The sequence below is a fragment of the Colossoma macropomum genome, unplaced genomic scaffold, assembly GCF_904425465.1.
Source record: "Colossoma macropomum unplaced genomic scaffold, Colossoma_macropomum, whole genome shotgun sequence".
Lineage (NCBI taxonomy): Eukaryota > Metazoa > Chordata > Actinopteri > Characiformes > Serrasalmidae > Colossoma > Colossoma macropomum.
This window is the reverse complement of record NW_023494805.1, coordinates 34,001,574-34,028,841: the sequence shown is the minus strand read 5'-3', so window position 1 is coordinate 34,028,841 and position 27,268 is coordinate 34,001,574. Positions and strand designations below refer to the sequence as shown.

The 27,268-nt window shown below is 37.7% G+C and overlaps 2 protein-coding genes across 3 annotated transcripts; one reads left to right on the top strand and one right to left on the bottom strand.

The window, feature by feature from the left end:
- Positions 1–419: 419 nt before the first annotated feature.
- On the bottom strand, positions 420–5,588 carry ggh (gamma-glutamyl hydrolase (conjugase, folylpolygammaglutamyl hydrolase)). Its single transcript, XM_036596443.1, has 9 exons — positions 5,426–5,588; positions 4,791–4,899; positions 4,163–4,213; positions 3,989–4,073; positions 3,592–3,730; positions 1,869–1,975; positions 1,606–1,696; positions 976–1,110; positions 420–806 (listed from the first exon to the last, which is right to left on the bottom strand). The coding sequence occupies exons 1-9, from the start codon at positions 5,526–5,528 to the stop codon at positions 685–687; spliced, it is 942 nt and encodes a 313-aa protein (XP_036452336.1). The 5' UTR covers positions 5,529–5,588; the 3' UTR covers positions 420–684.
- Positions 5,589–6,382: 794 nt separating this feature from the next.
- nsmaf (neutral sphingomyelinase (N-SMase) activation associated factor) lies at positions 6,383–25,346 on the top strand. 2 transcript variants are annotated; one of them, XM_036596435.1, is made up of 31 exons: positions 6,383–6,609; positions 7,277–7,372; positions 9,135–9,213; positions 9,300–9,364; positions 10,040–10,076; positions 10,202–10,252; positions 10,757–10,828; positions 10,911–10,958; positions 11,070–11,122; positions 12,430–12,559; positions 12,870–12,941; positions 13,032–13,140; positions 13,787–13,963; positions 14,274–14,353; positions 15,251–15,341; positions 15,474–15,537; positions 15,646–15,697; positions 15,812–15,932; positions 16,447–16,578; positions 17,086–17,128; positions 17,269–17,435; positions 18,393–18,501; positions 18,647–18,705; positions 19,064–19,131; positions 19,472–19,539; positions 19,670–19,793; positions 20,016–20,099; positions 20,615–20,765; positions 20,856–20,958; positions 22,078–22,187; positions 23,064–25,346. In XM_036596435.1, the coding sequence occupies exons 1-31, from the start codon at positions 6,572–6,574 to the stop codon at positions 23,156–23,158; spliced, it is 2,748 nt and encodes a 915-aa protein (XP_036452328.1). In that variant the 5' UTR covers positions 6,383–6,571; the 3' UTR covers positions 23,159–25,346. The 2 variants fall into 2 exon arrangements, with proteins under 2 accessions (XP_036452328.1, XP_036452329.1); XM_036596436.1 differs by lacking the exons at positions 20,016–20,099; positions 20,615–20,765; positions 20,856–20,958; positions 22,078–22,187; positions 23,064–25,346 and having other exon boundaries at positions 19,064–19,171.
- The last annotated feature ends 1,922 nt before the right edge of the window (positions 25,347–27,268 follow it).

The following is a 27,268-nucleotide window of genomic DNA, read 5'->3' as shown; positions in this document are numbered from 1 at the left end:
ATTGCCCACCCCTAATTTGAAGCCCATTTTCTTTTACCACAACAGGACAAGCTTTTAACTATGTTTTTTATATATGAAATTAATACTAACATGTTAAAGGAGAATTTCAATGATTTTTCAAAATTTCTGCATAGTTAAATTGTTCAAATGTATGTCATGTAGAGTAGTAGTAATTGTTCACAGTGGTGGTGATAGGAACCAGATGTCTGCAGAGTTTAATGTCTATAAAAGCAAAAAGATCACAAAGTTATTATATGAAATGGTTGTAAATATGATTTTACAGTTATTAACATTTACATATAAAAACACACATAGGTTTACAGTTCTTTTTAGATAGTAGGGCATAGTAGACATTGCAACCCCTGTTTTCTGTCACCACCACTATAAAGTAATCAGAGTCAGTAAGTTTTTCTACAGTAAACTATTTCATCAGTGCACTTTTATTGACTTTGTTCACATCTCAAACATTGAATCATGGTACAATTTTGAAAGATGGCCTAACACCTCAAGGATAAAAACACTATTATTTTCATTTTGTAGCTTTCAAATAATCATAGAAAAAGATATTTATTTTACTATACTGTTTAATATTCTGTAAGCACAACCCAAACCACACAACAAAAATCCAAATTTATAAAAACAACCACTCAAAATTGAGATTACTGTCAAGAAATAAGGAAAAAACTAATCAAAATAATAGACTTGTTCAAAAGAAGATCTGTTTCCAGTGTATGTAGGACTGTAGTTATAAATTAAAGCTTTCTGCTCTTCTTTTTGGCTGGCAAACCTATGAAGACTCTTTTTAGCTGTTAAAAAGAAATTGGGAAGAAATTAAAAGATTAACTTTTAATTCCTGACTTTAGTGTTACTGATTCATGATTTAATCAAAAACATTTACTCAGAATTCAATTATTTAATATTAAGAGGCCTGAGTAGATGGTACAGTATATTACAGACTAGTAAATGTGTCCATACCTTCATTGACAAAAAAGTAGGCCATGTAGAAAGTGGTTTTGATGGCGGAGGGTGTGTGAGGGATGTATGGATGAGTCCACTCAAAAGCGTTTTTCTCTGGGTGCCACTGGGTTCCATAAATTGGAAAATCATATGCTGTGTAGATGTAAAATGACATGATGGATTACTTTAAATAACACCATTTAGGGCTGTCTTGATTAATTGAATAAACTTTCCTTCTGGATTAATCAGCAGTGATTAGCTGGCAGTTTGCATGAAAATACTGCATATTTTAAAGAGCCGATATCTTACTTACATATTTTTCTTCTATTGTATTTTTTACATGACCTTTTTTCCATCATTTAAAGTTGGTATATTTAAATGCCTTCTTTTTTTCTTCTTCTTTTCCCCAATTCCAATTCCACCAGCTAGCTAGGACTCCCCCAGTCACATGATGCTACCAGTGTTAAGGTTACTGTATGTTTCCTCTAAATCATGTGAAGCACGACCACATGTTTTCAAACTGCTGCTAACACAAGGTCACTGGACAGCTCAGCATACTTGGAGGAGGACGCTAACTGCCAATTCTATTACATCAGCTAACAGACTGATTTGGGGGTGGGGGGAGTAGGAGGATCCCACTGTTCTTACCCTCCATTGTGGACACAAACTCCTTCTGTCCATCTGTGTTTGTGCTCAGAATTCGGTAGAACTTTTTCAGCTTCTTGCTCCCATTGAAACTCTGCGGGGGGAAAAAAAGAAAGTGAGTGTAGCACTGATGCTAGCAGTGTGTTGATGATAATGGTAGTCAAAATGCATTACTCCAGATGACTGCATTACAGAAAGTAAGAGGTAATAACACAGATAATCCCATTAACCCTCTATTGACAGTAACATCACATTTAGTGTGATACCTCAGTAGTGATGCTCCACCGATGAGAATTCTCCGTGAGCGGCTCTTTTGTCAGTGAGGTCATCAGGTCATCTGGAAAGTCCTTGAACATTCTACTGTCCTTTGATTCTACAACAATAAAACAACAGACCACACTGTAGCTCTTTACAGGGGAAATACCTGGGACAGTGCTATCAGAGCATATTTTACAATTGAACTCTTTGTCCTCACAGTATCAACAACTTGTTTGTTTCTCTATCTGTTCATTTATTTTTTGTGGGACAGTTTCAGTCCTGGGGAGTCACATAACTGCAGTTTGGTGTAAATTAATAGAAGCAGCTTGACATCTAGCTGAAGAGTGGAATCAGGTGTGATGCAGTACTGGTTTCTCTGAGCGATATCAAAGAAAAAGTCACATTGCGATTTTTTTTTAAATACACATTATGATCTTTGGAAAAACAGAAAAAACATGACCCTGTTGTCTATTCCCAAAAAGAGCAAATTAAACATTAAACAAAAAAGTTTGAGATGTAATATTCAATAGTCAATGTTCCATTTAAGGCTGCAAAACATGGACAAAATACCATATTGCAATTAAATTGCTCCATATTGCAAATGCAATATATTGAAAACAGTGAATCTTTGATCTAATATGGTTAAAGTAGGGTGGTCAAAATATATACATACTGCACTACATCCAATTATACAGGACTAATTATGCTCTCTGTAATGAAACATGCAGTTGTTCAGTGTTCAGTAGTGACGATATTCACAATATGCTCAGAAAAGCATATTGTGATGTAATGTGACGTAGTTCATCAGGATAAAAAGGGATACCAAAAAAGGAAAAATGACCAAAAGTTTTGACTGGATAAAAAAAACAAAGATTAAATAGGCCTACAACAGAGTATCAAAACTGAAGACTTCACCAATATTTTAATGTAAATCAAAATGAGAAATGGTGAATAAAAGCGCTGTTTGTTTTCTTCACTCTTCTGTGCTGATCATTTACCAGACGTGTTCAAACAGTGTGAGCAGCAGTAGATTAACAGTGTAAACCTCTGCAGTGTAAAACTACTTCACGGGTTCTATGAGAGACATTAGGCAAGCAATTTGTAATCACTGTTCATCCCGAGCATCAAGAGGAGGTACAACACCAAAACACTTCTCTTGAGAGGTTCTATACCATTTGAAAATGCAACGTCCCCCTCGATATTCAGAACACGTCAAAACAACTGTGGCAGAAAAGAAAATGCTAGAACACCGACGCCATCTGTAGCTTCAGATATAACTAAAAATTAATGACATTTTTTGCCTCAGTTGTTGAGGACATTGGATTTCATGGCTTATACTGTAGCATATACTGCAATCATTTTAGTAAGTATATTTTGTGTAAACTGTTTTTTGGGTCATGTGAAAGCATTGTTTCATCCAAACAACATCTGTGATTGGTTGGGGTGCTCACAGTATACAACAAAACATTCAGCGACTGGTTTCACTCTCAGCTGCATATTGCACTTTTGTGATATTCCAATAACAAAGCCTGATGTCTCGATAACAACTGCTGTAAGAAATGCTATATTTTGCAGCTCTGGTACTGTTTGGTGTTAGCAGTAAAGAGTCAATACTAATCCACACCCCTGCCTTCATGTACTTTCCTAAGAGTTTTCATGATTAATAGCTAATAGGTGAAAAGAAACTGTAATCCTTGCATGTTAACAGTTTTACTAATCTTGTTACCGCACCTTTGGTAAAGTTCAGTGGTAGCGCAACACCAGTAGTGTTAGTGTGGGACAGTAGTAACTTCTCACTGGTCAGCAATGTTAGCAGCTCAAAGCCCAGGCACGTCCCCCACACAGGAAAATAATCACCTTTCAAGTTGGCCTATAAACACACACAAAATATATTCAGCACGCAAGTCCTGCAGGAGTCTTCCTCTGCTTTTAGTGTTTGGAGTCCTTGACTAGAGATCATAAACACACTAATAAGTACAGTCTTTCAACCAAAGGTCGCAGACGTGGAACTGTTTTCTGAAATTACAGCTGACAGTGACAGTTACATTCACACTGATGATAGAAAGAAAAAAAGGATCATTTCATGCGAGCTACAGGAACAAGTCTGCCAAAGTGTGCCATTTCTGACCTCAAGAGCGAGTCTGTAGAAAATACCAGCTGCTTTGGCATAGCCAGATGAAACAATGCTGGCGCCACCTCCAGGAAAAAGGATTCTGCAGAGAAAATAAATAAGAATCCTTACAGTACACTGCAAAGTCACCCCAGTGAACAGTGTGATTATTCCTGATGTTCAGTCACTCACCCGTTTATGGATTTGAAGAGCTGGATGTACTCCTCCTCAGACTTCTTGATCCTGAGGATGTACAGAGAAGTCAGTCTTTGCCAGAGCCATAAATGTCATCATTTTACAACTGTGTCAAGAAGCACCAGACAAGGTCATTGTTTAAAGCTATGTAACCAAAGGTGGCAAGTAACGAGTAACACTGCATTTATACCTCTTTTTTAAATACATGTCTAATTTAAAATGTATAACTCAATCTTGTGAAACTGTACATTGACTTCCCTTAATCAAACTCAAGCACGTCTTACTGGATCTCAACAGAGAAGTGGTCACTATAACCACTTAAAGGAACAGTTCACTGAAAAATCTAATTCACACAAATCCTCCGTCACAACAAACAAAGTTGAAGAGCCAAGACATGTCTGGTGTCCAGTGTCTGCTTCTTTAGTTTTTTTTTAATGTACTACAAAAAAGCACAAAACTGTGTCATCCAAAATCTTTGTTGGTTTCCATTACTTTTTAGCTACATTGGCCTTGTAGCTTCACTACAAAAATGAGGCAAACTTCAGACCCCCGACATGCCTTCGTTTATGGTGAGGGGAAAATTGTGTAAATTTGATTTTTCTACAAATCACTGCTTTAAACTTACATGACCGGAACGACTCTTGCGCCCGCAGACTCCAGATATTTGACATACGAGGCTGCAATGTAAGCATTTTTTCCAGGTGTACGTGCAGACACCTCCTGAGCAAGAACACCTGAAGGGAGAGAATCAGTCATTACAGCAGTGGAACATTTCATAAAAAAGGCCCTGCTGAAAAAACACCTTTAGAACCATTAGGATTAAAACCTCATGGTTTTGCTTTCTAATTGGCTTAACAGTTACCATTACAGACCACTACTTTCCTGTAGGACACCTTGAGATCCTATTAGGAAATCATCAAATGTATCTGGAATCAGTCACAGGTCATCTGTTAAACCACTAGAATCATTTACACTGTGATATCAAGGCATCAGGAAAACCCTGAATACAATTACTGACTACTGGATACCACCACAAACCAGCAAGAACTTCGAATGGTGTCTATGATTTTTTAGGAGGAGATTTCTAAGGAAAGCTGGATAATTTTTACCCAAAGTGAAATTCTGCTCTGTGAAACTAACGTTACACCCCGGAAGGATTAAACAGACATAACAACGCAGCTAGTCAGAGACTGAGGCCAACACAATTACAGCACCGCACTCCAGCAGATGACACCAGCAATCATCAGCAGTTCACTTTACCTATCACGGGACTGTCATTTTTTTTGACTCTCGCTGGGACGACAGCAGAGGAAACAGTCTGGAGGAAAAATAAGAAACATGCGGCGCCGTACAGGCGGTTCATCCTCCTTCTCTTCACTCCCGGCACGAAATGAAGGCAGTTTGTTGACTCGAGATCGATCTGGTTCTTTTCGAACAACTCTTTAAACGAGTCGGTTCACTGAACCGGAGCTGTTTTTACACGCAAAAAACGAGCACATTCTAAATACCCCAGCTGATCTGTTCTCCGCGACGCTTTCCGCATTTCCATGCTATGTGTGTCTTAAAATTTCCATCATCTAACACATATTTTAGATGATAAACACACGACGGGCTTCACTCTCCCGATATGTTCATTCCGTAATCGAGTCGGTTCCTTGTCGGCGACGTCACGAATGGGCGGGGCCTGTGAGGTAAATAAACAACTATCACTTATCACAGTTTTATAACTTAGTGAAGTTAAATGGTTAAAAGGTTTTGAGACTTATTACTTTATGTACATTACATAGTTTTATAATATGCGGAAATTATATTAGCTGGGAATGGAGAAAATGTGTGAGTCATATTAAGTTAAAGTCACACTGTAGTCACATTGCAGTCACATCATGGGGGGTGTGTGTGTGTGGAGCGGGGTCAGGGGGTGCTATTTAACAGTCCCATTACCAAAAAATGTGATAAAAATCAACATTGAATTCCTACTAGAAAGATCATACTATTGATAATTCGCATGCTAAATATATAATTCCCACAAGTGCAGGTTTGAAATGCTAGAATTAGATTTTTTTACATGTTGATTATTGTCGTACTTTTCTAGTATTAATATCAAGAAACTGCATTAAGAGCTCAACTGAAAGGCTTGCCATGAGCTGACATGCGCACTAGAGAGAGAGAGAGAGAGAGAGAGAGAGAGAGAGAGAGAGAGAGAGAGAGAGAGAGAGAGAGCGAGCGAGTGAGAGAGTGACGTGTGTAAACAGACTAGCTCCAGCAGTCCAATAGAAGCAGTGGACTGGCTGTCTTTCTGAGGTATGAGCTGTAGCCGGTTCTTCTGCAGTTTCCAGAGGATTTCCGTGTGCAGTGCTGCTCGCTGATAGACTGTTGTTGCTGTGCTGATGCCGGGCGCCAAGCACGATGGCTTTCGTCAGGAGAAAGGAGCGTTCCCGAGAGAGGTACCTCACCGTGTCTGTGTGCGAGGTGTTTGTATTATCCTGCAGTGTTTTTGTGTGCCTTTACTCTCTCAGCTCTGATCGTGAGGCTGATGTTGGCTTCTTATTCGAATTGTCCGTTCCACCTTAAATGGTGCAGCAGCCCCGTGGGCAGTGGCCGCCTGAAAGGAACTGCTGCACTGTTTAAGGTGGAACGGAAAATTCGAATAAGAAGCTTCAGCCTCGAGCTCCGTCCGGCCTCCTCGCTCTGCCTTCAGGCTGGGGCTGCCAGTCGAGTCCGCTGCATCGTCTGTGTTAGCAGGCCCGAAGTGTTTTGCTAGGCTAAGCCTTTTCCGCCTCCTCACATCTTTTGTACGTGTTGACGCCAATGAAGAAAGAGAGAAGAAAAGATTCGTTTTCTGTTCGCTTCTAGCTGGTGAGACGTGTTTTATTCTGTTTCCATGTTTGTTTATGCCGGAACCTGAGCCGGCGTTTTCCTTAAAGGAGAAACAGGAGAAACAAAGCTCCTCACAGGACGTGTGTGTCAAATGATGGACATTTATGGCTTAATTTAAACTGGTGTTTTTCTCTCAGCCTTTGGAAGACATTCTTGTTGGATTTTACGGCAGTGCTAACTGTCACCCTTACTTAAGTTCTGTCTCTCTAACTTTCTCTCTGTGTTGTCTTTCAGGTTCTCCTTGTTGTTGTTGGACCTTGAGGAGTATTATTTTGAACAGCATACTGCGTATCATATGATTGGCACTGGCAGCAGTTCACTCCCAAACAGGTGGGTTCAGCTCTAACTGAAAGAGTCTTGAATAAATGATAAGGTACTGTATATGTAATGATTGTGTTACAAACAGCTGGGAAGTAGGACGCGAATAGAGGTGGGTACAGTGGCCTAAACCCATATTCAAATAAAAGTATTGTTGCTTGTGTGAAATAATGACTCAAGTTAAAGTGAAAATACTTCATAACCTGAGCTTGAGTAGAAGTAAAAAAATAACCCAAGTAATGAGTTCCCTAAAGAACTACAGGGGAACTTCTTAGTGAGGATGTACAATGATCCCGGAGTCATTTCAGAAAATTACTTTAAAACGTTGCCATCAGACAGACATTTGATAATTCAAATTGATATTTGATTATGTATTTATTGTTCTCTGGAAAGAAAACATGTTTGAGATGTTGGAGTACTGTGTTAAAATGTCTGCATCCTATTCATTTTACTGCATTTGTCGCCTTTACAAAAAGTGCTATATTTCTCTGAAATGATAATCCAGGAAGATGTAGTCTAGTTTACGTACATGAAAATATCATGATGTTAGTATCAGCACACAATCCCCTTCCCTACTTCTTTATACACCCAGCAACTGTCAGCTGAGGGACTGAAGTTTTTAGGACTTGTTTTACGTTTTCTGGGATTCTTTTGGTCTAAAACAAAATGATAAACCTCGAGGGTCAAAGCAGGGCAGATGCAGTATTTCTAACATGCTGAAATTAAACAGAAAAGGGAACAAGTATCAATGACTAAAATGTAAGAGAACAGATTATTTTCCTTGTAAATACACTGGTGATGAAGCACAAGTGTCATCCATTTAGAAGTACTCAGGACAGTACACATCCGTGAAAATTTTAGTTGAGTAAGAAGAACTAGATACTTCCCACTTCTGAACACAAACACGCTTGAGACTTTCATTAAAAACACTAGTTGTCATTGGACAGTTTTTATTGGGTAAAAACAGTTTTGCTAAAGGACTAGACTCTCAAAGTCCAGAGGAGCAACTTGTAGGCCAGTGCTGTCAGAATGGTTAAAGAGTAGCTAGCTGACTTGAATGTTGGGCAATTTTGAATAACGGCCTCTGCTGTGTTGACAGTGTAAGTAACGTCACATGTTGTAGCTGTCGGTATTTGTAATAGTTTGCACAAGCAAACAAGACAAGACCCTTACATTTTCTTTTTTCTTTTTAATATATTAATATTTTTTTTACTACTGCTCCGTCTTGCAGTAAGAAATGGAGGCTGACGAGGACTTCTGTCTGTTTGCATTATTTTGCAACACCAATTTTTTACTTATTCCTAACTGTTTAAGAGGTCCTAGTTTGTCCTGTCTGTTAGCATATCTAGCATGTATGATTTGTTAAAAAGTAGATTGCTCGATTACTTACATAATTCACAATGACAGCCCTACTTTCAATCTGTCAAGGTCTTCTGACAAACTACAAAGAAAATACTCATTTTATAGTGAGTCTTAATGCCCTGCTACCTTTTAACAGTAAGTCGGCGTTCGAAACAATACCTTAACATATAATAGCAACTTAATATTCTCAAACGTAACTATCCTTATATTCTTATATAATAACTTATAAGGTGCTAAATATCCTTAAGACTGTACCATTTTTGTAACATTAGTGTTTCTAATGATGTTATCAGGGATGTGTAATTATGTGCTTTGACCGAGCTAATGACTTCTTATGGGTTTCTAATAACATGTCCTTGTTTTTTTTTTTTTTTTTTTGTTTTGTTTTGTTTTTTTGTTTTTTTTGTTACAGATATAATCGAGGCTCACTGAAGATCTGCTCCAAATCAGTCATTTTTGAGCCAGATGAGGTGAACAAACCTATTCTAAAGGTAAATATCATACTAAGATCCTCAGTATCTAACCAACAGATATTCAGCTCCTCAAGGAAAATGCTGACCTGCTGCTTTTCTCACAGATTCCCCTGAAAGACTGCAAACGGATAGAAGCAGTGGAAGAGAATGAGGGCAACCCTTTTAAAGAGTAAGGCTTTTAAAGATCTTACCCACTGTTGTTGATGATGTTGGGGAGCCACAAATACTCATGAATTACATCCAATCCCAGTTACATTAAAACACATCTGCTGAGTGGATGCTACACATTTCAAAATCTCAAAATCACCAACTGTTCACAGTACACAACCCTACAGAAAACCAGCAGCCATTGCCAAAACAAGAGGAGAAAGCTATCATGAATGTCCACACAGGGTCTTCCAAACCCATCCACATTTTTTCTCCATTCACCCCTTTGCCATGTTTGGTGTTATTTGGTTGTTTGTACCTCACACCATGAGTTTTCTTGTGCTCTCTTTGGCTGCTGCTCATTGCTGTTACACTTGTTGTACAGCAAGATCTTCACAGAGAATGTCGGACATGCTTTAAGATATCGAGGCATCTGCGACAGTTTATGGTCTAAAAAATCACGTTGCTGAACTGAAAGGGGTTGTCAGAAATTCCAAAAAAATCTTTCTGTGACTGGAGAATTGAGGATAAAATCTTGCAGTGTGCCCTCAGCTTTATGTTTCAGAACTTACAGTGTTAAAATGATGAAGCTGCTCTGCTACAGTTCATATTTTCTTTTCCAGTGCAGCCATATTCAGCTGTTATTATTTCACTCTGAGGTTTTCTTTCCTGTTTTCACTTCCTTATTTTTCTGCAGAAGCAAACCTGCATGTATACTTATGGAAACCAAGCAGGTGAGTGCACCCTTCAGAATGTATGTTTACAGAAACCAAGAGTGTGTGAATAAGCCTCTGGCTAATTTTCAACTTTCAGTGGCTTTATTTAATATTTTCTTAACCACATATTTTTTGTTTGACAGGTTTATCTCATTAAAGAGGGAGATATCGTTGCTCCGTACAAATATGAGAGGGTGAGAACAAGTATTTGTATTAATTTTTGATGTATTTGTACAGTCTTGGGTTTGTTTTTGCCTTGCCTTGTCTTTCATATCTGATTTTGATAAGATCCATGACGTAACAGTCTTTTAATATTTTGTTATCTCAGGCTCAGGTAGGGTTGGCATCTTGTCCTGGGTTACTTCAAAATCGAAAAAAAAATCGCTCACATTGTCATCATATAAGTGAACACAGTTTTCAAGGCATCATTCAATAATTGTCAACCCATCTGTCTAACAAGGATGTTAAACAGTGCTGCTAACCAGGAGAGAGGTGCTGCTTAGCATAGCTTTGCTAGTATGATAACAGCGCTGCTCACCAGAACATGTTCAGTTCTGGCTAAATAAAGCTAACTAAGTTTATAACTCTGAAATAGCGGCATCATTTTTAAATACCACAGTATACCTTATTACTGTTATTCCCCTCGGCCTTAATCTCAGGCAGTAAATCAATTAATAATTGATGTTTTAACTTTCTAGGGAGAAAGAAATGTCATATTCCAGCTGGATATGCCCTTAAAAACAGAAGATGTTGTCCAGACATTGCTGCAGGTTTGCATTGCTGCTCTTTATACTTTTATTTATTTCTCAGGATGTTTTTTTTTTTATTGATCAGTTCATTTCATATCTGTAGTTACACAGAGCATCATGTCTGGACAAGCTGGGAGACCAGACAGCCATGGTTCGTAAAATGACACAAATAAACACATTTTGTCTATTAAATGATCACTGATTTTTTTTAATACATTTTTAAAATTAATTGGTTATAATAATGCTAATTGTTGTATTCCAGATTGCTGCTAATTTGCAGTCCAGGTTGGCAAGAACATCTTTTGATAAGAACAGGTAATTTGGCTTTTTGTTATTAATCAACATATTATTTTCCACTATTAAGACTATGTTTACTAAAGCAGCTTAAAGTTTTCAAAAATGACAAACAAGATTGGATGTAACTAAGGCGAGCAGCAAACAGTCACATTTATTTTGATTGTCAAATATATCTGGTTTGTAGACCCTGGAACAAATTGCATCTGACAAGTCAGACTGAATCTCTTGCTCTCAAGCACTTTTAGAGAGTGTATTGTACAGAGTATACAACAGAATATGACCAGTTGTCTACAGTAGAAGTTTCTATACTTATGCAAATCATGTGGCCAAAGCTTGCTATGCAGTCAAAAACAAGTTGTTTTTGAAAGAGAATTAAATATTGATTTTCCTTTGCAAGAGAGCAGGTATTGTATATGTAACAATGCACAGTATTTCCAGGTTTGGTACATTTTTAAAAATTCTGATTCTGATATTTTATGTGTTATTTCTACAAACTTCTATTAAATGTATTGGTTTGGCTTAGACAACCTCCCCATTTATTATGATAGGATGCCTTATTTTGTTGGCTTACACTGGTTTACATTAAATGGCTAGCAAGTGACCATGAGAAGCGGTAGTTTTACATTTATACACAGGGTACTGAAGTTGTTTCATCATGCGGTTGGAAACCTCCTGAACACCTGTAAGACTAGGTGGGCATCAGAACAGCATTGCTTGATTAGTTGCCATAGGTTATTTAGCATCAGATCATTCCATAGTAAAAAGTGTACTGGTTGCATGTTCAGGAAGTAACACAGGAAGCTGAATTGCAGTCAGCACAGCCCAATTTTCTTGACTTGTTCTTTGTTACTACATGCGTCACTGGTGTAGTCTGTGCTTTTTGTTTTTCTTTCATTGGCTGTAGTTCACAATAATATAAAAAAAAACTGACATTTAAGCTAAATATCTGCGTTTTGGGCAAAGTACAGTCAAAAATCAGCCACTACTACTGTTATAATCCATGTCAAATTGCTGATTCAAGCAGTTTTCACAATGCTGATTTGTGGCTATGAGCTTCCTTACTCATTAGCTATGTCAGCTTCGTAGCTCCAGTGCAAAGTAAAAGAAGCAAACTTCAGACGCCAAGCATGTCTTGGCTGATCATTTTCATTTTGGGGAAGGGGAAAATGTGTAAATGTAATTTTTAATTGAACTTTACTCAACATCACTGAATACATGTAGTTATGCGCAGGTTCTACCAATTTAGAGAAAATTCTTTGATAAAGTGGTGTGTGTGTGTGTGTGTGTGTGTGTGTGTGTGTGTGTTGGTGGGTGTGTATGTGTAGCTTTCAGAGTGTGACTGAGCGTCCACATATGGAGTGTGAGGCTGAGATGGTGTCCCCTTTGGTGACCAACCCTGGACATGTCTGCATCACTGACCACAACCTCTACTTCCAGCCTCTCAACAGTTACCCTGTGAGTTACTAAAGCCCTCTTCATATTCAAAACCAGGACACTTATTGGGATACTTTTACCAGTAATGTTTTGGCTTTGCGTCATTCACACATGCAGACATTAAATAGTATTTTATCAGGATGCACAAGTTCATATTTCCATGAAATTCCTGTTAAACAGGCCTTGCACAGTTTGCGTAGCTTGCATATAGGTAGAAACGACACTGCCAGGTAAAAGGGTATGTGTTAAAGGGGCTGAACACAGCATCGTATTTCTCTGATTTTCTTTTAAAATGAAATGATAATAAATATGTTCTGTGTGTGTGAGACAGGATTTAGTGGTGCAGATTGGGCTGCATAGCGTCCGTCGCATCTACAAAAGAAGACACGGCCTGAGACCACTGGTGCGTGTGTTTTTTGTCTGTATATTGACTGTATAGGTAGTATGTGTGTGGTTGTTTATCTGTTCATGTGTTTGGGCGTTTGTGTGACAGGGCTTGGAGGTATTTTGTACAGAGAATGATCTGTGTTCAGATATCTACCTGAAGTTCTACAATACTAAAGACAGGGATGAACTGTACTACTACATTGCCACTTTCCTAGGTATGTTATACACACTAACCCACACACTTACAAACTCACTGGGGAAAGCACATTGTCATTAGATTAGCTGCCATTTAGAGTTTAATACGACTTTAAACCTAAATGGGTCACATGATTCTTTAACTCAATTACTGTGATCTTAGAAGCTGCAGCTTAATGTGCATCGTGAACGCCGTCACTTGAGTGCATCTGGTTTATTGGCAGTTGAGCTGACCCTCAGATAAACCAGAGCAGTCACATTTCATGTAGCACACAGCTGTGGATTAAAGCCTTGACATTTGTTAAACTGCAGCTAAACAACTGCTTATTTAAAGATGGTGCAGTATTCCCTAGTGTCTTGTCTGAAAAAATCAAAATATTATAAAAGCAGTGTATATAAAATAAGTATTGACTTAAAAACCTAAAACAAAACAATACAATCTGCATACAGTAATACATTTTTATAAACTGTTAGCCTATAAAATAGTCAATCTGTATGAATATTCTTCGCTATTTTCTATAAATTGTCACAATATAGTTTTAATTTAATTAATTATAGGAATTTGATGGAAGAAACATACAACCAATATGTCAATGTTTTGTTGTACAAATGTTCATTAACTCATAATTAAAAAATGTGATCAGGATGTTTGTTTGTTTGAGACAGAGAATCACGTAACAGAGCACACAGCAGAGAGTTACATGTTGCAGTGGCAGAGAGGCCACATCTCTAACTATCAGTACCTGCTGCACCTCAACAACCTGGCAGACCGCAGCGTTAACGACCTCTCTCAGTACCCTGTGTTTCCCTGGGTCATCAGTGACTACAGCAGCCCACAACTGGGTGAGCCCTACACACAACGGCAGACATATTTGGCTAGGTTTATGAGATGGACATTGGAACTAGTTTTGCTACTAAAATATACACTTGTTTAAAAAAAATATTAAATCAAGTTTGGATTTCCATATATTTGCTCTAGACCAGGCTTCCATTCCCTGGAAAGCACATAGTGCCACACCAGTAAAGGTCCTTGGGCAAGACTCTGAGAAGCAGATAAGCATCTGCTAAATACTATAAATGTACTGTAAATGGATGATTGCAAGAGTGCGCAAGTAGATGTGATAACTAATAAAAGATGTTTTGGTTCTGTTAGATTTGTTGAATCCTGCCTCGTTTCGGGATCTAAGTAAACCTGTGGGAGCTTTAAACACAGAAAGACTGGAAAGACTACTGGTAAGTGTTACAAAGACACATCAAACAGCGTTCAAATTTGACGTTTGATTGGAATGTAAGTGCTTATTCCAGCCACCAAGTCTGAATAGTTCTATAATATGGTAAATAATGTAGTTCACCTCATAAATTTCTAATTTGTTTTCCATTTTGCTTCCTGCCTATATTACACACATGATCTGCTGTCGCAGGAAGACTGTTTCACAGAACTGTGCTTTAAATATCAGTAACTCCACCACTCCAGTAAAATTCGTTGAAATGTATCAATTCAATTCCTGTGTCAGCTATACAGGTTCTGTGCTACGTGAGGTCTGGCAATGTAGTTACATTACTCAGTCTGCTTAGTACACATTCAAAACGTCACTATACATATTTACGTATTTGTGCTTGTACACAAAAACAGTTAGGTTGGCAGTGCGGCATCCTTTCTTGCTTAGGCTGCTTTTAATAACTATTCATGTACCATTGTTGGAACTTGTCAAGGTTCTAGCACAAAACCCAAACCGAAAGAAAACGAAATTTGATAGAGTACCCATGCACGAACTGATTTCTACCTGAATATCCTAACCACTTCATTGTGCATGAATACAGATGTGCAGGTTTTTTTTTAATTATGCAGGCCATTGACCTTGATTGCTACCATGTTTGCAGGGCATGACAAGAAGCCCAACTAATCTACTAAATAACTAACCTGCATAGCTGTCAAGTTTAGTAAAGGGCTGATGGTTTTCCATAAGACTTTTGCCTTTGCTATGGTCCCAAAGCATGGTCTGAATGTAAATCTCACTGCTAGGACATTGTGTTTGTGTTTGTGTGTGTGTGTGTGTGTGTGTGTTGTGATGTGTATTGTGTATTCAGTGTTGTCTCTCATAAAGTGTATGTATGAATGTGTTTGTACAGGACCGTTACAGGGACATGCCTGAGCCTCGTTTCATGTATGGTAGTCATTACTCCTCTCCTGGGTACGTTCTCTTTTACCTCGTTAGAGTGGGTAAGTCTCTTTCTCTTCGTACCTTCCTCAGACATGTCTAATTCACTAAATATAAGTGTGTAGGAATCACTGATTAGATGACAAGTTTGACAAAAGTTTATGTGCATGTGTATGTCTGGTCTTTCATTAAAGCTCCAGAGCACATGCTGTGTTTGCAGAATGGACGGTATGACCACGCAGACCGGATGTTTAATAGGTATCATCACCCATACACTGCTTTCACTGCTTCTGTCACTGTTTTGTTCCATAAAGTCAAAATGTATTTATTAAATTATTAATTTATTCATAATGTCTATTTATGCAGTGTTGGAGAAACATGGAAAAATTGTTTAGAGGGAGGGACCGACTTCAAAGAGGTGAGAGGCTGGAAATAGTGGGTAGTATTTTCATAACACAACATTATACCCAACACTATACCCATTTTTTTTTTTACAGAAGCATTAAAAGATTTGTGTGTATATGTACTCTAGCTGATCCCCGAGTTCTACGGGACAGACAGCAGTTTCCTGAAGAACCTGTTGAGTTTGAATTTGGGTCGGAGGCAGGGTGGAGGTCGAGTAGGAGACGTTGAGCTGCCTCCCTGGGCCTCAGGTAGTCCTTTAAGTCGTGCTCTGCTCTCTTATTGAAAAGGTTTTTTGTTTTTGTTTGTTTGTTTATATTTTTTTTTAACTCGACCTCAGACTCATTACAGTTCTGTTGATAAACTAAAGCCCTGTTCAGGCCGCATTAGTATTATCTGGGGATGTTCTGTAAATTATGTAATGTATGTAATTTGCTGAAACTGAAGCTAATTCAGCAATAATACTGTTCATGTAAATCTCACAATAATGTAGTAATAACAAAACCTTGTGATAGGCACAACCATGTGCTGAGTTGTTATATATTATTGCTGTGGTGCCTGTCACTTAACTGTGCTATGTACATATAGGCTATGATATTTCTGTGGGCTGTCTGTGGTAATTTGGGGAAATTTATCCCATGTTATTTGACTAGTCAAATCCAGTTTACATTACTGAACTGTAAATAGTGCTTAAGAACACTGACAGTGTTATTTATCTCTCTGTCTCTGTCTTGCTCACTCGCACGCTCCTCTCTCTGCGAGTAGAAGCAGATGATTTCCTGCAGAAGATGCGTGATGCGTTGGAGAGTCAGCATGTTTCTGAGCACCTGCATGAGTGGATTGATCTGATCTTTGGCTACAAACAGAGAGGCAGTGAAGCTGTGGCAGCACACAATGGTATACATACACACATACAAAATACACAGGGCTGATATAAACAATTCTGAAAATCAATAAATCAGAGCAAAATTATTATACAAAAATATTCTCAATTTTAGTTTTATTTTGTATATCTAGGACAGTTTCCATTTGTGCCAGAGGTAATGATAGCTTTACACTAGCTAGATTCACTTGTGTTATTGATTATTCTCCAGTTACTTGAAGAGGGATTTGGAGGTGGGTTTTATTTCAGGGGCATATCCTTGTTTGCAGAAGATTTCTCCAGATCACTCCTGGTTCTGCAAAACTAGGCAGTGGCATAGACTCAAATTGAAGTAAAACCAGCACTGAAGTTTTGGATCACAGATCAAGCATACATCACTCATTCCTACAAAAAATATCAAATTCTACTTATTTATTTTGTGGGCATTATATATAATTATTGACAAGTGGTCTTATGCAGCATATACAGCAGTTTCAATGTAGTCTTTTTCTTATGTAGCTGTCTGTCTTTTTGTTTTGTAGTTTTCCATCAATTAACATATGAGGGAGTCATTGACTGTGACAGGTGAACAATTGCTAATATTGATCATTCTATATATGCTATATAAAAGTTTTCATGAAAGATGTTCTGTTTTTGACTGTTTATTTCCCATCTTTCTAATGCTTTTAATAATGGGCTGGCACATGCTGGTGTTTTCTGTTTAGTATTGAGGATCCAGATCAGAAGGTAGCAATGCTGACGCAGATTTTGGAGTTTGGACAGACGCCTAGACAGCTCTTCACCACTCCTCATCCTCAGCGTATCACTCCCCGCTTCCACAATGTCTCCTCAGGAACCAGCCTCAGCACCTCGTCCAGTGACCTTTCACCAGGTTTTAATACTGAACTTTATAAACATATATTAAAGGATTACTATGACAAAAAAAAAAAATTTGCATGATACTGCCCTACCCCAAATGTAGTCCATCAGCCAAGATTTGTTTGGTGTCTAAAGTTTGCTTCTCTATTTCGGACAAAAGGCAAACAAGCAAAAACCAGGCTTTAAGATGACTATTAGTTTGACTGTTTTTGCTGACCTTAACTTCTGTTGCTTGTTAGCATTAGTTTGCAGCCCTAGTGCAAAACTAAAGAAATAAGCCTAAGACACCAAACATGTCTTTTGTCTTGGCTTATCAACATTATATAAATTTAGATATTTTGCCAAACCGTTCCTTTAACATGAATGCTCACGTTGAATGCCTCCATAAAAAATTGAACTTTTTATTGCTTTTATATAGTTTGACCTCTATCTCTGAGGGCCTATCCAAAGTCTTATGTAGTGTTTAAGTAGTGTCAAAGGTAATGTGTTAATAATACATTAACATGATATTAATGCCACAATCATTTTTAAACAGTTAACACATTTTCATAATTTGACCCTTCTATGGATAAATCAATAAAGCAGCAAACTAACAAAAGCATTAGTAAAGTGAAACGCATCAGCCTCCCTTGAAACAAGACATAACCAAGCAGTGTGAGAGCGAGAGAGCTAGAATCTTGCACGCGTTGATTTCACTGGTTGTCGGTGAAAACTGGAAACAGCTTTCACCCTGTTTTTATGTTGAACCTGCTTTCATGTGATTTCAGGTTGAATTGTTGAAGGTAATAAATACACACTGATGAAGCTTATTTTGTCCATCAGATCACTGTAAGAAAATGCACTGCTTTTTAAATGAAAAAAAAAACTTTTTCTTTAGGGTCAAATTGTAGAATATAAGACAAATGCAGTTGATCACAATTAACTACAACAAGCTAATGTGATTTAATCACATGTGTACTCTCATATTCAGCCTCTCCTAGCTTGGACTCTTTCGAGGACCTGACAGAAGAGAGTAAGACGCTGGCCTGGAGCAATATGAACAAACTCACACTGCAGTCCAGTCACAAGATACATAAAGAGTGAGTGTGTGTGACCATCTTTAAGTCTCCTGTGTGTGTGTGTGTGTGTGTGTGTGTGTGTGTGTGTGTGTGTGTGTGTGTGTGTGTTATTGCAAAGTCAGTATCTAATGCGTTCTTTCCTGTTCTGTGTGTGATGGTGAATCAGGGCAGTGACTGGTATTGCAGGGACGTTAAGTGGAACATCCATTTTCTCTACGTCTCAAGGTAGGGAATGGTATCTGTTGAAACACAGAATAGTTTTGTTAGTTTACAATAGTGCTCAAAAGTTTGGAATCACTTGTTATATTAATAATTGTTGTACCAGAAGATATTCCAAGATGTTTTTTCAAATATTTTGAACAATATATTTTCAATAACATCTAGAAGTGAAATGATAAATAAGTGCCATTATTTATTTTTAGATAATTATTCATCATTTTTATATATGTGCCTGAAATGAAATTGGTTTAATATTATTGAAAACAGTGACTCAAACTTTTGAATGGTTGCATAAGTTTACTGGGTTTTTATATGAACTTAAGCTTGCCTTAAGCCTAATTTTGCTTGATCATTTTCATTGCAGACTCAACCTTGAAGATGTCCTCTAAAGAAGGTGGTGGACTGCAGAGGAGCGTGTCCTTTTCCAACATGGTACGACTCAACCTCACAGAGATGTTTAGTGAAAAATCAGGTTTGCACAATTTGAGATTTCGTAACAACTCTACACGGTTTGAGGAAAGTAAGCGATGATTTGCACATGATAATGCCATAGCAACAGTGCTATTTGATAGGATATAAGCTTCCATTAGTTGTTAGCTGGTTTTAGCCTAAACAAAAATTTAAGAAAGCAACCTTCAGACACCAAACATGACTTGCCTGACCACCTAAATTTGTGTAAATTTGATTTGTTGCTGAACTGTTATTTTAAACGCGTGCTTAGTTAATGAAACACCCACATGTAAATTCTCTTTCTTTCTCAATGTACTTCTAGGCTTTGTCCTCTTGTGTGATGCTGCCAGAGGATAAAACAGTGGTTTGTTCTTCATGGGACAATAATGTGTGAGCATTCACAAGGCTGATTTTCATGTTTATACACTAGTTCAGCTGTTTATTCCAGCCTCTTGACTATTTTTTTTGTCGCTTCTTTTTTCTTTTCTTCAATTTTGCTGTGTCCTCCCTCTTTTAACAGGTACTTCTACTCAATAGCCTATGGTAGAAGGCAGGACACACTCATGGGTCATGATGATGCGGTCAGTCAGGTCTGCTGGAGAGACAATCAGCTGTACACAGCATCCTGGGACTCCACTGTAAAGGTTAAGAGTTCCCTCAACTGTCTGTATTATGCTATTGAAAACACCTGTAATCTGTCAGGCCTATAAAAAAGAGGTTTCCGCTCTGTAGCCACACAGTTATACCAAAAAAGTGATAACAACAGGAATATGGCTAGATTGCTGTAAGGTATTTGATGCATTCCACATATGAATATTTCCTAATCTGTTTTTGAATTCATTGCTCACATTTTTGTTTTCTAACAGGTCTGGAAGTGTGTAGCAGCAGATATCTCCAGTAATAAGAGAGCTCAGTTTGAGCTGCTGGCTGAGCTGGAACATGAGTCTGGGGTGAGTGGTGTTTTGCATTTCACCCATGGTTCATGCTGAAAGGTTGCAGTCCACACAAATTACAGTTACTTTGTTAATGTGACTAAAACTTCAAGTAATAGTTATTTCTGTAATAGATTAGTGTCTTGACTGTACAATTAATCGATTAATCAAACAGTCTGTCTCCTGTCATTTTCTTTTACATCACCCCTTCACAGCAACACCATTACTCCAGGTGTTCTCTGTATGACAAGTGATTCATTCTTTTATGGTGCAGTGAAACAACAAAAGCTATTTCATACAAATAGTGTGTAGTGTACTGCAGTCTGTTGGAAGGACCACATATTACTGACCATTATGAAGCACATTTGTTTTTAAATCAATAGCTTTTCCCATCATTGATGTCAGTCACTAAATTAGTGAATGAAGTAATTAGAGTTCTAGATGTGAGATTATAGATTGGCAGCTTTTGGTGAATAAATTTGTTACTGTGTGTGTGTGTGTGTGTGTGTGTGTGTTTGTGTGTGTGTATACAGGTAAACACAATAGCTCTGAGTCCTGCTGGCACACTCTTGGCATCAGGCACTAAAGAGGGCACTCTCTGTGTTTGGGATATCGCCAGCTGCTCCATACTCCATCAACTCACCTGCCATTCTGGAAAGATCCACCAAGTGGCCTTTAGTCCAGGTGGGTGTGCCAGTCAGTCTGGCTACAGAACAATCCTGGAATTCTGGAATATGTATGACTAATTACTGTGTGTGAATGTGTTTTATTTAGACAGTAGAAACATTCTTAGTGTGGGTGAGGATTCGTGTTTGAAGGTTACTGACGTGCAGACGGGCATGCTGCTTTCTACTGTTACTGCAGAGGATGAGCAGAGGTAACTGGATCTGGCTTGAATGTCGCACACTCACACACTCAGTCCACAAGGAGGTGCTGTTATCTCTCCGGTAGCTTTTGGTGCTGCATAACAGCAGTGTGTCCTTGTTTATGCATCATAAATGACACTGTTTTCACCTTGCATCAGCATGCTTTTTCAGTGATTGGATCACATTCAGATTTCACTTGACTGCAGGCACACCCATGATGCATTGTGAGCAGATTATGATCAGATCACTCACGCCACATTTGGCAGTGATTAGAGACAGATCTTGACCACATTCAACACGAGTAAATGAAATGCATTTTTTATTTCCGCATTTAATTACTTAGTCAGAGCTTGACTAGCAGGTGAGAAACACAGAAATGTAAGAGGGAAGGATGCGCAAGGCTAGAGTTATCCCCAAACTAAGTGCCTTCCTTCATTGTGAGCCAATGAAAGCCCCCAGGCCAAGTTTTTTACTAGTTATTTTTTACTAGATATGTGCACAAAAAATAGCAGATATCTGCCTCAGTTCCCATATTGGTGCAAAATCAGATCCCATCTGGTCACACTAGGGATGCATTTAGTGAAAAGTGTAAATGGAATCTTACTAAAGTAATTTCGGACATGAAACACATGTTAATGCAAAGGGTAAACAAACTCAAAAAGACAAGTTATAGAGAGCCTGTAAACAACAACCAGTGTATAATAACTGCATGAACTGCTCATGTTATGCCATGCCATGTCATAATCTTTTTTTAAAGATCCACCAAGTGGCCTTTAGTCTAGGTGGATGTCTTTTCTTTGTTTTATTCCCCTCCTGTTTCCTCCTAAAACAGTTTATTTCTACAGTGGTTAAATTTTAAGAAGACATTTTTCATAGCCTTTTTTCAGTGTGGTACTACTGTTGTGCTGGAGCATTTTTTCTGTTCCAGCTATTTCACAAACCTCAGAAAAATTAAACACTTATGAAAATGGCTTCAGGTATTGATATATTTTGCTTGCCCAGCCTCACTTCATATTCTTACACGTCACTCATAGGTTGAGCCATAAAATTAACATGCAGCAAATCAGTTTACCCGCTCAGAATTCTCAATATGCATAACTGCTCAACCTTGATGTTTTTTGTGACAACAGGTGTTTCTGTTGGGACGGTAACACTGTGTTGACTGGTGGACAGTCAGGGAACTTGCTTATTTGGGACCTTCTCAGCAGCAAGGTCATACACAAGATCCCTGCTCACTCAGGTAAAGGCACACAGACAATATAAAAAGCTTTGATTAAACAAAGAACCAGACAATCAGTGTGGACAGCTGAGCATGACATTTAATGAAGAATGAAGATTAAATTAAATTATTGTTAAATTTAGGCCTTGAATCCAGTTTCCAGTCCTGAATTTTGTTTTCACTGATGGGTATGACATTAGAACCAAGTCCCATTGGTGCACTTGGTGATCCTGCAGTCCACAATTGCATGTGCCCATGCATGAGTACTACAAGGCAGTAGGGTGTCCCAAGGCGTGCTCAGGAATGCCCTCTGTGTGCCCTGACTGTGGCCTCTGGCGATAACTGCAATGTTGCGGATGTTGCTTATTATGCAGAATTATTTGATATGGGTGAGGACCAATCAGAGCGAGTGGTTTTGTTTATAGCTGTCTGACCAACATGACAGAGAGGAAGATAATCGTTTATTAAATTTACCTTGTCATTGAGCTACATTATGCTTGTAATCTGATTTCAGATACTGTAAATAAGCAAATTAGTGCATTTAAGAAAAAAAAAGAAGAATATAGCCGTTACGCCGTGTGTGGCACATACTGAGCCTGCATGGCACACAAATCTATCCCAAATTCACACATTTGAACAAGCACCCTTGAGGTCTCATGCCCTATAGGTCTGCACATTAATGATGTCATCAAAGTGTGGACTTTGAGGAGGAGGACACAGCTTGGGGGGTCGTTAGGGACTGAGCTTAGGTGGCTGATCAGGCACATAAGTAGTTTAGCCACCAGTGATTGCAAATTCGAGAACTGGAAACTGAAATCAGTGTCTGGAGATGAAGACCTCTGTGTTAGAAGCAGGTTTACACTCACTCACACAAGCTTGATTTTGTTCTGATTTCAGGTCCTATCACATGTATTTGGATGAATGAGCAATGCAGCAGTGTCATCACAGGAGGAGAAGATAAACAAATCATGTTCTGGAAACACCAGTATTGAGAGACGCACACATAAACATACACAACCAAGTTTGCTGGACACAAATATTCAGTCTAAAAGCCATGATCCATTTTGACGAAACTGACACATTGGCCAATGATTATATGAGCATAAATATGATACAGAGCGGAGAACATTCAGTGCTTCCTGAAGTAGCCCTGTTCTTCACATTTGCAGGAGTGCTTTTTAATTGTAATTAGTTGGATCAGGTGAATTTAGTGTTGTGAAACACCAAAATATGCGTGACAGGGGGCCTCCATGACCAGGGATGGGGGCCACTGAGTGAATGTTTGGGCACAAATTTCAGTGTTATCATGAATCATGCTTGTTTTACTGATAGTGAAGCCTTTTTACAGTAAAAACACAGTCGAAATATTTAAACATTACACTGTAACATGATGCCGAGTGTTTTATTGTTTTAGATTATTCTTTTATGAATTTTATTTTTCTTCACAACCAGCATGATGCCATGTTAATAAACGGGACGGGTAAGTGAGGTTGCACTAGAAAGAGAGAAATAAGAGTCACATATTGCATTAACATTCTAAAGAACATTTGTTTGTCTTGTCCTATTTGGAATACATCGTCTTATGCATGGTGCATTCTCACTCTCTGCATCCTATCAACAGCATGTTTTTTTTTCTTTTCTTTTTACATAAAAACTCATAGCATCATATTTAAGCCCATAGATATCACAACAAGTATATGACAGAGCCTGTGCAATACTCACAAGTATTTAGTAAAGCATAACGCTTTATAAAATAGTATAAAAATACTATAAAATATGCGTTTACATAACCATTTACATCAGGACTTGTTTCAGTTGTTGTAACGCGTTATGTTGTTGCAGCATTGAGGTCACACATCACTGGTGGTGTCTACATTACAGGGACTTGAAGTGGCTCAACCAATAGGTACATTCCTTTGCAGGACTGAGTTTTGTAACTTGCTGCTTTTTTAAAAGGAGGGATGGGTGGCAGGTTCACGTTCCTCCAGCTGGTAAAGCATAAGAATAAGGAAAATCAGTCCAAATCATACAAAGAAAATTACCTTTTAATAGTTGTAAAAATGACAATATTAAAAAAATACCTGAAAGCAGTATTTATTCATGTAACATGTATAACATTTATTACTGCATGCAATCCCAAATACCTGCTTAAAGACCAATCAGGAATTGCCAAAACAGTGGTGTGAACACACAGGACTGGCTCTGAACTTACTAACCTAGATGATCATAGATGTTCTTATTGTACATTTTACTGGCTGGGTTATTGTTATTAAGAACTATGTTAAGAACTTAGTAGTCAAACCTGGTCTTGTAGTTTCAGCAGTTCAAATTTGGGGCTTAAATGAAACTTTGCATTTAGTCCCTCTTTTTATTACTTGGTTAGATGTGACATTTTACACATAATATGCAAAATTTTGTATAATCAAGACAGCTGATTATATTCCTTATTCACTTTTGTGCTGGTAAAAAGATTGAATCAAGTGCATTACCCATTATGCAGTAAATCTTTTTTTTTTCTTTGTTCATTAAAAAAGTGGCATTGACGCAGTTATAACTAGCATGTCAAGTTTTGCATATCACTAGTGCAGTTATTTATGTGTAATAGTGATCTCAGACACAACTTGAACTTTGCAGTTTTATGTCATGAAATTTTATGCAGTTTTTTTGACCTACGAAACCTGTTTGAAGCTTCAAAAACGTGCCTTAATTATTGAACATTTAAGCTTGAACATGCACCCGCAAACTTAAACTCTGCCTGCAGGTTTATTTGGTAAATAGACTCATATTTATTATGTATAAATGTTTTGATAGGTAGGTATTAAACTGTATTAATAGTTATGCAAACATGAAAACAAATTGTATGTGTGTGTGTATATATACATAAAAATGCACATGATGATTTTCATTTTATATTTATATATTATTGCAGAAAGTATTCAAAGTCTGCTCTTCAGTGAAGAGTTTTTTTTCTTGATATAGTTAAAAAAGATTTAACAACTCAGCTAAGAATTTACTCAGCTAAGAAGTTTGTAGAAAAGATAATTGCGCATCATACTGTGCAATATACATCTGAATAATCTGTAGAAGCCAATATATAAATATGTAGTTTAAGTCCAAAGACATCATGTATATCTATTGCAGTATGTGTGTATTAACAAGTGACCTGTGTTTTGTGTTTTGTATCTTGTTTCTTTTTGACAATTTGCAGAACACAGTAGGAATGTTCCTGAGCTTCTGCATTAGTTTAAATGACAAGTTTCAAACGTGTCATACTATCTTTTACCTTTCTGGACAACTGGAACATTAAGTTGTTTGTTTTTTTTTGTGTTCTGAACTAAATAAATGTCATGTCCCTCTATACAGATGTCACCTTGCCATCAAAACATGCTCACTCACTGACCTTCAGTGTTAGAATAAAAACTGGGGGCTGAAAAGTGTCACAAGAGTCCAGCAGATGGTGATGTTCCATAATAAATGGAAACAGCCTTCGACTGCCGGATACAAACGGCAAGTGAAGAGTTTGTTATATTCACATAGGACAGAAAATATGAATTTTCTTTTTTAGCCAAGTTATTAATATGTTGGTTATAAGACTACAGTTAGGATTGGTATCTGACATCTCTTTGCACTCTAGTCAATACATGGATTTGTTAAATTCCATCTGATTGTTTAATGAAGGACTAAATAGCTGAAGTGGATATTGGAAAGCTTTGGAAATAGTCAAGCAAACACACACAATGTATTCTTTATTTGTATTAATTCTAATGTTTTACAACAAATAAATACTTACTGCTCCAATAAATAGTTTCATGAGTTTTGCATAGGATTGGATACAGTATGTTTGTCAAATATTTTCAATAATATTAAACCAATTTGATTTCAGACAAATATGTAAAATGGTTCTAACATGCTAGTCCTGTGCAACGTCACAGGTTTCAAATGTTTTGTAGGAAACTAAGAGGTTTTGGGAAAGCTTGAGAAAAATATTTATTTCATGATGAGATGTAGTTGTTTTTCTTTAAATCATGTTACTTCAAATAAAGGTTTGATTTTTGTTAATATTTTGAATGAAAGATCAAAAGGATAAGCCATAATGTTTTTTTACCACCCATTTTGCTCATGTTTACCAGGGGTGCCAATATTTGTGCAGGGCATCATATATCCAAATCATGTGATTAACATAGCCCTGAATCCATATCATCCTGAATTAGTAACTGTCCCTCTCCACAGAGGGGATGCAGAATATATTGAACTATCTCTTTTAGAACTTATATAGCACTGGATTTACAATAGTGCTTACTGATTTACTAGTTGCTATGTTATAGTAAGGTCTAAGGTTTAAACGGTTTAGTGGCTAATACGTTCCAGTTTTTGAAAGACTGCATTTTGTTATAACCCCAAGAAAGATGATAATAGTGAATGGTTCAATGTAATATTCTAATTATGATACAGAAACACCAGTTTACTGGACCTGCTAACCTAGTTGAATCATAGCAGGAGTGGGTGAAAAGTAGGCCAGCACAGTCACACTGAATTCATTCAGACGTCTAACACAATTGTGTTTGGGAGAAAAGACATTCAATTTTACACTCAAGGCAGAAGTTATCACAGATCTAGAGATGCGATTAGCTGCTTTGTAGTTTGTGGTCAGGAATTTGTTGCCATTACAAATACCAGATTATCCACTAGATCATTATTCATACTTGTGATTCCTACAAAATGTTCAGCCACAGTTCTAGTATGTGCTGGTATAAACTACTGCAGTTTCTGCCTTTGTTTCTCTGAAGTATTATTAATACTGTAAGCATTGATAGTAATATTTCTAACAATATAATGTTAGTTGTAATACTGTTAGTTGTATAAATTATCTAGCCTTAGCTCCAACGTTTCTGATCACAAAACTGCAAATGTACCTACATACAGCAGCTATTTTAAATGTCTGAGCTTAAATTCTTCCTCAATTTTAGATAACTCAGACTGAAGGTGACCATGCCCAGCCTTTGATTGACAGCTCAGTCTGCTTCTTTGACATTCATCCAGTGCATTCTTCCATTCGGGCATGTTGCTGGAACAATTAGGCCTCCGTGACGTTGAAATAAAAC